This window comes from Clupea harengus, chromosome 10 (genome assembly GCF_900700415.2).
Source record: "Clupea harengus chromosome 10, Ch_v2.0.2, whole genome shotgun sequence".
In the NCBI taxonomy this organism is placed as follows: Eukaryota; Metazoa; Chordata; class Actinopteri; order Clupeiformes; family Clupeidae; genus Clupea; species Clupea harengus.
The window spans coordinates 17,239,292-17,251,791 of record NC_045161.1 but is presented as its reverse complement, the minus strand read 5'-3'; the positions used below and the strand labels follow the sequence as shown (position 1 = coordinate 17,251,791).

Below are 12,500 nucleotides of genomic sequence, written 5' to 3'. Positions count from 1 at the left end.
GACAGTCAGTATTCTCCTGAAAGATCAGGGCAATAACTGTATCAGAATCAGCAGCAATCTGTTTGTATTTGTATTAGTCTGTCCCCATGGCAATGCTCCAGTCACACACACACGCACGCACGCACGCACGCACGCACGCACGCACGCACGCACGCACGCACGCACGCACGCACGCACGCACGCACGCACGCACGCACGCACGCACGCACGCACGCACGCACGCACGCACGCACGCACGCACGCACGCACGCACGCACGCACGCACGCACGCACGCACGCACGCACGCACACACCACACACACACACACACACACACACACACACACACACACACACACACACACACACACACACACACACACACACACACACACACACACTGTATGTACACACACCAGCCCAAAACCCATTGTAACCTAAACCTCAGCATCACACCAACAAAGCAAACACACACACTCAAATAATCACACATACATCCACACCAACATGCACACACTCACACACACACACACTATGTGTATGTAATATGTATGTGTTGAATCAGCTTTGGCAATAGTGTTCAAAAACATTCATGCTAATAAAGCTTCATTGAATTGAATTGAATTAATCACACACACATCCACACCAACATGCACACACTCACACACACTCAGATAATCACACACACATCCACACCAAGGTGCACACACTCAAATAATCACACACACATCCACACCAACGTGCACAAATCAGTTGATACCCAAGGACTGATTTTTACTGCTGCCAAACCCCTCACAAACCCTCATCTCTCTCTCTCTCTCTCTCTCTCTCTCTCTCTCTCTCTCTCTCTCTCACACACACACATACTCCCCCCCTCTCTCTCTCTCTCACATACTCTCCTTCCCTCTCTCTCGCTCTCTCTCTCTCTCTCTCACTCTCTCTCTATCTCTCTCACACACACACACACACTCCCTCCCTCTCAGTTTTACCATTGCTCAACTATCTGCTTTATCCCACTATATATTTCAGCTTCCTCTCATCTGTCAGTTGCTTTCATCTCTCTCCCTCCTTCTCCCCCCCACTCACTCCATCTCTCTCCCCCTCCCTCAGGCCCATTTCTCTCCCTCTCTCTCTCTCTCCATCAATAACCCCTCTCTCTCTCTCCCTCCTGTTATCTCTATCATGCATCCCTCACTACCTCCTTCTGATTTTTTTTGCTTGATCACAGCGCATCAGTCAACCTCCCTGCTGTATGTTTTAATGATGCATAGATAAGAAAACATTTCTTTTAAGTTATGCCAAATATGGAGGTAAATGCAGGGTAATTTAACCCTAGTTGAAGTTTAACCCTACCGTACGTGGTCATTGTGAAGTTTAACCCTACCGTACGTGGTCATTGTGAAGTTTAACCCTACCATACGTGGTCATTGTGAAGTTTAACCCTACCGTACGTGTCATTGTGAAGAGCTGCAATTTGTCCATTAATTTGCCTTCAGCTTTCGATTTGACAAATCTATGAACAACGTAGGCTAGGTTTACATAAAGAATGCATGTTGAATATATTTGGGATTTATGGCAAAATCTCACTCATTGTTCTTCTTCTCTCTCTCTCTCTCTCTGTCTCTCTCTCTCTCTCTCTCTCTGTCCCTCTCTCTCCCACTCTCTTTCTCTCTCTCTCTCCCTCTCTATGCCATGTTGTGGTGAGTGTTGGTGCTGTTGTGTTCTCATGAGATGGCCTGTAGTGTGTGTCTGCCCTGAACACCAGCAGCAATAAATCACCTGCAGCAGTAAATCACCTGCTATCACCTCTCCTCTGAGCTCTCTCTGTCTCTGTCTCTCTCTCTCTCTCTCTTTCAGTTGTTTGTTTGCTTGTTTTCCTTTCTGGCTCCCCATCACACACACACACACACACACACACACACACACACATACCCAGAAGACAAAAAAGAGCGAGAGAATGGTGCTGGCTGAACTTTCATACATCTCTTTCTACATCCTCTTCCTTTATCTGTCTCTCTCTATCCCTCTTCCTCTCTCTGTCAATATATTTATGACTCTGCCTTACTCTCTTTCTGAGTCTCTCTCTCTCTCTCTTTCTCTCTCTTCTGCTTCAGCTGTGTTGCCATGTGTTCCCTCTCTCTCTCTCCCTCTCTCTCTCTTCTGCTTCAGCTGTGTTGCCATGTGCTCTCTCTCTCCTTACCAGTTCATGCTCTCTCTGTTTATCCTGCTCCCGTAACCCTGAGCAACCGCATCCGTCAGTGATGCGTGTTTTCTGTGTAGTAACTGATGAGGTTGGTGATGTGTTGTTTTGAGTGTTGTGGCTGAGGAGGTCGGTGATGTGGTGTTTTGGGTGTTGTGGCTGATGGTGGAGCCCTGTTTCATGAGGATAGTATGGGGCATGTAGATAGTATGTCATGAGGATAGAGTGGCATGAGGGTAGTGTGGCATGTAGATAGTATGGCATGATGATAGGCAAGGGGCATTGCAGGCCACAAGAAATGGTATTCTTGGTATTTTGTGTGTGTAATGTTGTGGGATGTTTTTCTGATATTTGGTTTGAAAATAACCTGGCCCTGGACTTAGTTTGATCCAACCGGATTTGGATGGATCAAGGGGTATTACTGTTGATATCAGGTTTGCCTGACTGCATGGACCCGGTTACGCAAACAGTGAAATACTAGTGTGCCTGATCACTGTATTTTGATGTTGAGATCATGGAAAAAGAACATACTGTTTTACTGGTTTACTGGGGGTCAGCTGAAGAGGGGATCTCAGGTCTCTGTGGAATTTCATGATTGAGGTGGGAGTTGTGTTTGGCGGACAGGATATCTCAGGTGTTTGTGGGATTTTAGAGTGGAGGCCTGTTAGGTCAGAGAGGATGTCCGAGTGCTGTAGCTCTATGGAAGATTGTGTGTGTAGTGTGTGTGTGTGTGTGTGGGCGTGCTTGCGTGTGTAGGCTTTAGGTGAATAGTGACTCTCAGGTTGTTTATGGTGGGTCAGTGGTGGAGCTGCAGCTCTACCTGTCTCTGCTCCGTCTCCTACACAGCACGCAGGTTATCACAGGTCATCACTCATCTTCACTGATCAGATGTGGAGGACCCTCTCGAGCAGGGTCAGCTTCCACCTGTGACCTCTGTAACCTCTGTGTGATGCAGTGTCTTTCCCTGAGTTGCTGATGCGCTGCAGGTTGTTCACCGCTGTGCCGCCAAATTCCCCAGGGCTCTGAGCCACTCTCGCTTCCTCAGGGCCTGGGGGCTGGGGGCTGTGGGCCTGTGGGCCTGGGGGTCTGGTGGGGGCTGTGGGCCTGAGGGTCTGGTGGTGGCTGTGGGGCCTGTGGGGGCTGTGGGTGAATCAATAGCTCCCTTACAGCACTTTATTGATGTGACCTTTAGGGGTCGTAGGAGAAGGTGGTGTGGGTGAAGGTGTCATGACATCCATCCTGAAAATGACATGGGTTACAAGCAGGACCTTGAGTATTTTACTGCTCCCAAGTGCTCAATTAGCATCTCACAGCTAGGCTAAAACATCTCACTCTGTGGTTAGCATATCACAGCCAGGATAAAACATCTCACTCTGTTGTTAGCATATCACAGCTAGGATAAAACATCTAACTCTGTGGTTAGCATATCACAGCTAGGATAAAACATCTCAATTTGTGGTTAACATTTCACAGCTGAGGTGTGTGTTGCTGCTATTCTCTGAGCTGTGTGCTTCTCTCTGCTGCATCTACTAATGCAGCAGCCTGACAGACAGACAGACAGACAGACAGACAGACGGGAGGGTCTGTCTCTGAAGAACGCTGTTAGTGCTGTCCGGTGTATGCGCCATTTATTTTCATCACATTTTATCCTCTGGAACGTGATGGAATGTGTTAAGTGACCCGTGGCACGGTTCTTTCTGGCGTTCTTCCTCTAGCTTTTGTCTTCATGGTGGAGACTGATGCCAAGTCATACGTATAGGGGTTTCTGTTGATACTTTGCACACTCATGTTTCTGCTGAAGTAATAATATCTATTGTTTTCTTTTTTTTCCCTCCCTTTCCCTCTCCTGTCCATCTCTCCATTATCTCTGAATATACATCCCTCTTCTTTTCCCCTCTTCTCTGCCACCTTTCTCACTTTCCACCTGTCTTTTTTACCTTCTTACCTCCTCTCCCCCCTCCCACTTCCTCTTCCTCCCTCTCTCCCTCTTCCTCTCCTCTCCCCCTCTCCCTCTCCCCCTGCAGGCTCACCTGCGCTCAGTGGATGTGTGTATCCTGCAGCAGCTGCTGGCGGTGCACGAGGGCATCGAGGCGGTGAAGTGGCTCCTGGAGGAGCGCAGCACCCTGACCAGTCGCTGCAGCAGCCTGACCAGCAGCCAGTACAGCCTGGCGGACGGCCCCGAGGCGCCCAGCTCCTGGCGCGGCAGCTGGGGCAGCCTACACGACCCGCATGACCGCCTCGACAACATCTCCATCGGCAGCTACCTGGACACGCTGGCCGACGACATGGACGAGTACGGCTGCCCCTCCAGCTCTGAGTCCGTGCTCTGCTCCACCCCCCTGAGCGCCACTGAGACGGCTACGGCCCCCCCAACGCGGACTGGCGGGGGCGTTGGGGGGGTGGGAGGCGCTCTGAGCTCAGGGGGCGGCTCTCCTGTGGTGAAGCAGCAGGAGGCTCCTAAAGAGGAGGTCTGGACCAGGAACACTGACGCCGGCACCGGCACCGCCGCCGCCAAGGATAAGCTGGCCCAGAGCCGCACGCTGTCCCCCAAGACCAACGGTGTCCTGGACAAGGTGCTCCGCCCGGAGGGGGGGTGTGAGTCTGCACGGGCCTGCCTGGCGGAGAAGCTGGGGAAGACCCAGAGCCCCAAGGTCAAGCCCTACCAAAACGGCAAAGTGGAGCTGGACGGCTGCAAGCACAACGGCAGGATGCACCTGGAGTACGACGCCCACTGGCGCTGGGTGCAGTCTCAGGACGATGTCACCTTCCTGTGACCTGCTGCCCCGGCGACACCTCCTGATGGTCTTTGAGGTGAAAGGTCAAACCAGACTGGCAGGGGTGACCTGCTGAGGACGTGTTGTGAGGGTGTGGAGGTGAACATGCAGGATGGTGGCTTGTTGTGTTTACAGAGTCTACATGTGTGTGCCTGCATGTTTGTCTCGTTTAGCAGAATGTGGTGCTCATATCTGAAATAACGTCAGTGCCAACACGGCACAGCCTCCGTGATGTCATCCTCTGTGATGTCAGCCTCCGTGATGTCAGTGATGTCAGTGATGAGTTAAAATATATGAATGAAGTCCTGATACTATGCATTGTCTATTTCCTCTGTTTAATCAGAAATCTCTTAACTAGTTGCACACACACACACACACACACACACACACACACACACACACACACACACACACACACACACACACACACACACACACATACACAGAGGCCTCTGTGGAGATCTCTTGCAGTAGGTCTGTGGAGATCTCTTGCAGTAGGTCTGGGTAGATCTCTTGCAGTAGGTCTGTGTAGATCTCTTGCAGTAGGTCTGTGGAGATCTTGTACTGCGGAGGTGTCTGTGTGGGCCACTTACTATAGAAGCCTTTGGGTCGGTCACTTAGTAAGTCACATGGTTAGAGAGTGGACCAAAGCCTTTTGCTTAAACAATCCCTTATGTTCAAAATGACGGCTAAAAATAGTTGTCAAACAGTTTCTAGAAGGGTTGAACTTGTGTTGAATCAGACCTTTCGAGCAGCAGCCTCATGTTTAAACAGATCAGCTGCTTCCTGTCTCCGTCCTAACCTCAGTCAGTGTATGCGTGTGTGTGTGTGCGTGTGTGACAGGTTTCACCCCTCGTTTTTGCCAGCCTAGAGAGTCTGTGGCACTATCTTGCTCTCAGTGGAATCTACTTATGATTATGCACTTACAGTATGTGTGGCAACTCATGTTCGTATTAATGCCTACTTAACAAATATGTATAATCAATCGATGGCAATACCTGTGTTGTGAATCAGGTGTGTGTGTGTGTGTGTGTGTGTGTGTGTGTGTGTGTGTGTGGTGTCCAAACATAGAGAGTGTTAAAGAACTGCATGATTGTCTGCTCAAACTGAGCTGTTATACTAGTGACAGTGACAATGTTTCATAACCACTGTGACTGGCCAGTTAAGATAGAAATGAACACAACAATAACAACATCTGTACCCCCAGCGATGCGCTTTAATCCCGTGGGGCTGGGGTGGGATTAGCGGGTATAAAATCAACTTTCAAAATACGCTTATCTTCTGCAATGAAATACGCTAGGCATTAAAATACACTTATCTTTTATGACATGATTATTACTGAGTTTATCCCAAAACAGGCCTCTGCCTCGGTCTCGGTCTCTGATACTGATGCTGTTTATAGGGCACACTAAACAGGCCTAGGTCTCTGATACTGATGCTGTTTATAGGGCACACTAAACAGGCCTCTGCCTCTGCCAGAGTCCTTGCAGTGGACAGCTCCAGGAGAGTCACCTGGGGGGGGGGAGTGCTTAGCGCCCTGTCAGGACAATACAAACATGCAAGAATGAGCAGAACTCCTGCACCACTCCCTCTTTCTCCAGTTTACCATCCATCCCCCTCTTATTCTCTCCCTCCCTTTCCCTCTCTCCCTCTTTCTCTCTCTGCCTCCCTGCCTCACTCTATCTGTATCTCTCGCTCTCCCTCTTTCTCTCTCTGCCTCCCTCCCTCTCTCTATCTCTCTCTGTCCCTCTTTCTCTTTCTCCCTCCCTCCCACTCCCCCTTCTGTCTTTCTCTGTCCCACACACCCACACTAAAAGTTAATCATAGCGGAGAACGTTTCTATGGCTACCGAAAGGAGTGTGTGTGTGTGTGGGTTTGCAGGAGACTTGCTGAGCACAGCTGTTCATTCCAGTAAGCTACAGAACAACAGGCAGGATATTAAAGACGGCCTCCCACTCTATGCACATACACACACACACACACACACACACACGCTAACGCACACACTAACGCACACACACACACACACACACACACACACACACACACACACACACACACACACACACATATCTCCAAATGGTGTACATGCAACAAACCTCTTGAGTCTACCTGTCATCTCTGATGGATGCCTCCTATTTGATGGTTTTGAAAGTGCACCTTGCAGCAAAACGCAGGACTAAAACATGCTGTAGGCTACACGCACTGAGAGAGTGCATTGCACTACTACTAACACATCTAGGAAGTCTAGCAAACACACAGTATTCATTGAGATATATGGAGTTCGGAGCAGTGTTACATCTGAACTCATGCAGGATAAGACAAGCTGGTGATCCAACCACAGGCATTTCTTCATGGCTTAGTGTCCAGGCCTCTGATTCTGGCTTTTAGCTCAGGCTAATTCCACTCGGATAGAGGCTAACAGATCTGGTTTTGTTCTTTTAAGAAATGAGAGCCCTGCCTGCTTGACAGCTAGCATTAGCATGGTTAGCAAACAGCTAACAACAACATAATTGTTAGCTAACTCTAACCCTAGCATTGTTAGCTAACAGCTAACCCTAACAGTTTTATTCTAGCAATCATAGGAGCCCTGCCTGCTGGCTAGCGTTAGCACCTTTAGCGAAGAGGCTAACCCTAACCTTAGAAGAGCTCCTGTGTAACTCAGCAGTTTTGCTCTTTAAGGCGAAGAGCTCCTGTGTAACTCAGCAGTTTTGCTCTTTAAGGCAGGGATTTTCAACCAGGGGTCCGTGGCCCCCTGGTGGTCCGCGACGGCATTGCAGGGGGTCCGCGACATGAGCCTATGTTGATCAGTTCACCATTGACTTTTTTCATTTTTATAAGTATACCTGGGCCCGTCGACATATTTATGCCAAACCCACACCAGGAGCCTGAGGGCTCAGAGGCCCAGTGGCCTGGCAGGCCTTGGGAGTTCAGTTCTGGTCCAATCAACGCGCTTTTCTGCTCTACTGACACCTCAGAATCTTCCGAGCCCCCCCCCCCCCCCCCCCCCCCCCCCCCCCCCCGCTGGGTAGAGAGAGAATGAAATAATGGCACGGTTTTCTGACAGGCCTTTAAAAAAAGAACACACATCATAATTTGGTGTGAGATGCAACCTAATATGCCGCTTTTCTTTTACCTTTTCGCTTTTTTTGTTTTGCACTTGCCAGTTGACCATTTTGGCAGGGAACAGAACCCCCAAGTGCGAAAGAGTAGAAACCTTTTCCCCTAAGGGTCGGTAATCTGCTACCCCACAGAACACCCACACACACACACACCCACACCGAGAGGGTTGAGTTTTAAGCCTGCGGAACATTCCCCCATGTCCGATTCAGCTGAACGCTACATGTTTTTGTAAAGATTATGAGGATATATTTCACAACCTAAAGATTGTATATTATATTTGTATATTATAGTACTTCTGAAAGGATGTATTCTCATTTGGTTAACATATGATTGCTTTGAGGCCATGTTTTATCGTGCAAATAAAGGTCTTGATTGTGGGCTCATCTGTAAAATATACTGTGGTATTGACAGTGAAGTGTAACGGCCCAAGCTTGCTTTAATATCCATCATGTGTGGTTTGGGCTTTTGGCACACTCCTCCGGTCCTTAATGCTAGGCAACCAGGGTGAACTCGTCACTCATGACCAATCAGTTGCCATAGCAACCCACTCTTTTTCATACAGATATTTATTTTATAGAAATACATTGAAGGAAAAAAATATCTAATGAAATTATTTATTGGAGGATAAAACTATTGGGGAGAAGTCCTGCTCCATCCTGCCCCCTAGAGCCCAGTGATGTGGTCTAGAGCAGCCCTCTCTCTCTCTCTCTCTCTCTCTCTCTCTCTCCCTCTCTCTCCCTCCCTCCCTCTCTCTCACCTCTCTCTCTCTCACACACAGTAAGAGGCCTAAGGGACTGATGGAGTGAGAGTGGTGGGGCATTATTGGGAGATGGGCGACTGTGAAGTGGAGACGGATGTTGGGGGTGCTGAGTGGATTGCTGAGGGGTGATCAATTGGCTAATTGTGTTGCCTTGGCTGTGAGGGAAGGGGTGGTGTGTCAGCTGTGTGTGTGTGTGTGTGCGTGTGTGTGTGTGTGTGTGTGGGTGTGTGTGAGTCAGCTGTGTGCACGCTTTTGCCCAGTATGTGGCATTTGTGCGTGTGTGTGTGTGTGTGTGTGCGTGTGTGTGTGTGTGTGTGTGTGTGTGTGTGTGTGTGTGTGTGTGTGTGTGAGATGACTGAGCCTCCGCTCTGGGTTTCCTGTTAGGCTCAGAGCTGTAATGTTAGCAGTGATGATGGCTGGGGAGCGCCGGTTCACTCTTACAGGCGAGTGGTGTATCTACACTCTTATGACAGGGGTGAGGGGTGTACTGACTGTAGTGTCTGGAGTAGAAGGCCCCTTCAGAAAACATGTTTTTTTTTTCTACAAACATACATGAAAGACATGACATAATAGAAAAAAGTCAGATTACAATATGACACTATGGTGTTGTCATTGGTTTTATTCACATGATTTGTATATTTGTATCTGTTCGTGAGCATTGTGGCCCAGTGGTCTATTCTAAATGTGGGGTTTCCTCTCATCATCACCATGACCTCACCATGACCTTGCTCCATCCTCCATCATCTACTGCATGAGGCCCTGGGTGCTGCATCCAGGCAGACATCAACAGTCAGGAGTGACACAACAATCAGTCACAAACACCATGGTTATGAGGTCCAGACATCCCTCTATAACATGCAGAAGATTTAGGACAGAAGACTGGCTTCAGTCTCATTGTCTCGTCCAGGCTGTTGGTGTTGGTGTGTGTGAACGAGCTTGTGTGTGTGTGTCTGAAATTCTGGCCAACCTGCTCTGGAACACCAGAGGGATTTTTTATTATTATTCGAATGGGAATCTTTTTGTTCACTGGGTAGATTTTCTTCTTTTTTTTCCTTTCCTTTCAGACGTCTTTGTTCCAGAGAAATGAATCATTTAACATCTGTAGAACCACCGTATGCTTCTGAGTCTGATTAAAGCTACTTTAAATGTTGCTCTTTGTCTTCCTCCTCTTTCTTGAAAGTGTTTATTTTCCAGAGATAAACAGCAGCTTTTTCATAGTTTTTAAAAAAGAAAAAAAAAAGCCGAGGAGAAAATAACAAGATCAACAGAAAGGGGACCCAGAACTCCGACAGACGCTCAGAACCACTGCAGAGCTGCTCAGAACTCGGACAGAATCAGTCAGTCTGTCTCTGCGCTTGTGTCACTACACCCACTCCCCCGTAGCTACTCAAAGTGTGTGTGTGAGAGAGAGAGACAGAATGTGTGTGTGTGGTTTTTTTTTGTCTGTGAGAAAGAGAGGCTGTATGCGTGTGAGTGTGTTTGTTTGTTTGTGTGTGTGTGTGTGTGTGTGTGTGTGTATGTGTGTGTGTGTGTGTGTGTGTGTGTGTGTGTGTGTGTGCGTGACCCAGAGAACCCCACAACTCTTCAAGCTATTTGACATCACCATTTTTCCTCAGAGGAATGAAGGGAGGTTGGGGTTTCTAGCCCCTCCTGGGGTTTGGATTTGTTTACTGGGGACAGGAATTTTGTCAGAACCAAAAAAAACACTTTGAGATCCACTTTATGGCTGACTGTTGATTGTAAAGGCTATGAAATGGCTGACCTCTTGGGCTGTTTGTGCAGGTCGGTTTGGCTTTGCTCTCAGAGTACCACTCAAGTGTTTATGGACATAACAGATCTCCCACGGCAACTAAGGATCAATACCATCATGCATTGCTGTTGTTGTTGTTATTGTTTATCTCCTACGGCAACTAAGGACCCAATACCATCATGCATTGCTTTTGTTGTTATTGTTTATCTTGTACTGCAACAAAGGACCAATACCATCATGCATTGCTGCTGATGTTGTTATTGTTTATCTTGTACTGCAACAAAGGACCAATACCATCATGCATTGCTGCTGTTGTTGTTATTGTTTAACCCCTACTGCAACAAAGGACCAATACCATCATGCACTGCTGCTGTTGTTGTTGTTGTTGTTGTTGTTTAACCCCTAATGTTATTGTTTATCTCCTAATGCGATAAAGCAGGGATTGCCCTCAACACCTTAAATCTGCAGCTGGATGCCTCTGATGCGGAGCGTGAGATGTGTGTGTTAGATGTGTGTGTGAGATGACTGTGTGAGATGAGTGTGTGAGATGAGTGTAATCCTCCTCACAGACAGCCTCATCCCAGTGCCAGGTTCAGAGGAGCATCAGACACTGGACTCGTGGCTGCAGAAGAGGCCGTCACCTCTCTGTCTGATCTGTCTGATCTGTCATAAATCATGTTTCAGCGGGATTACCCCCACTGAGACGAAGCGCCTTAGCTACTGCCCCCCGCTACTCATGCTGCTAAGCTGACAAAAGCCTGCCCAGTGGCCTGCAACTACGTCTCTGTGTGTGTGTGTGTATCTGTGTGTGTTTATCAGTTTTTGAGTTTGTGTACAGTCAGTGTGTGTGTGTGTCCCTGTGCAATATCAGTGAGAGTTGGTGTGAGTGCATGTGTGTGTTTGTTTGAATGCATGTGTATAGGGTTTGTGTGAATATGTGTGTATAAGGCACATCTGTGATGGAGTGAATGTCTACCTGTGGTTCCTCTGGAGGATTAAAGGGAAATTAAGACAGAATCTCCTACCAAGTCTGCTTCCTATAAAACCCTGTACCCATTACTGCCATGCACATAAACGCGAGTCTATGCATGTGTGCGTGTGTGCATATGTGTGTGTGTGTGCGTGTGTGTGTGTGTGTGTGTGTTCAAGTAGATGGTGAGATGGTCAGGCATAGATCTGTATGCAACTGTATGGGGAAACTATATTCCTTGTGAGTAGTGCACTTGTGTATCACACACACACACACACACACACACAGACACATAGAAACCCTGTTTACATGGGATTGCCCGTAATCAAATTAAGGAAGCAGTCACACTGAAGTTTTATGGCGTTTGTGGTTATTCTCCAATTATTGTAGGCTTCTCCAAAACATTTTTGTGAAGATGTTTGTGAAGAAGTGTGTGTGTGTGTGTGTGTGTGTGAGTGTGTGTGTGTGTGTGTGTGTGTGTGAAGGAATCCGAGGAAATGTTCTCATGCCACAGCAAGGTCAGCACATCCTCTCATTTACCTTACACTTCTGGAGTGTGTGTGTGTGTGTGTGTGTGTGTGGCTCTGCCTTGAGTGTTATTTTGAGATATCAGGACAACTTGGCAGACATTACACCTTACATAACTGCAACTTGTTCAGATCAACTCTCAGATCTGTCAGGAAAACTTAGTTTTTGAAGAGCTAGTTCCATGTTAGCAGTCATACGAGGATTTAGGAACTTGTCCATGAAGGGAATACATTTTATGTGTAGGGATTTCTGGCCTGGCATGCGATTACATCATCATGGTTTTCCGTGTAAGGGTTGATTGGCTCACACACATTCTGTAAGGGTTGAACAGTTTCCTTCAGTCGGTACTCTAACAGAACAGTTTCCTTCAATCGGTACTCTAATAGAACAGTTTCTGTTAAACTATCATAATGGAT

At 47.8% G+C, this 12,500-nt stretch overlaps 1 protein-coding gene across 2 annotated transcripts in view; it reads left to right on the top strand.

The window, feature by feature from the left end:
* Positions 1-6,605, top strand: part of lurap1 (leucine rich adaptor protein 1) — a 12,472-nt gene extending 5,867 nt beyond the window's left edge. For both annotated transcript variants that reach the window (XM_012820167.3, XM_031574204.2), the window contains exon 2: positions 4,204-6,605. In XM_012820167.3, coding sequence (XP_012675621.1) covers positions 4,204-4,953 — 750 coding nt within the window. In that variant the 3' untranslated portion in view covers positions 4,954-6,605. The remainder of the gene's footprint in view (positions 1-4,203) is intronic.
* Positions 6,606-12,500: the final 5,895 nt, after the last annotated feature.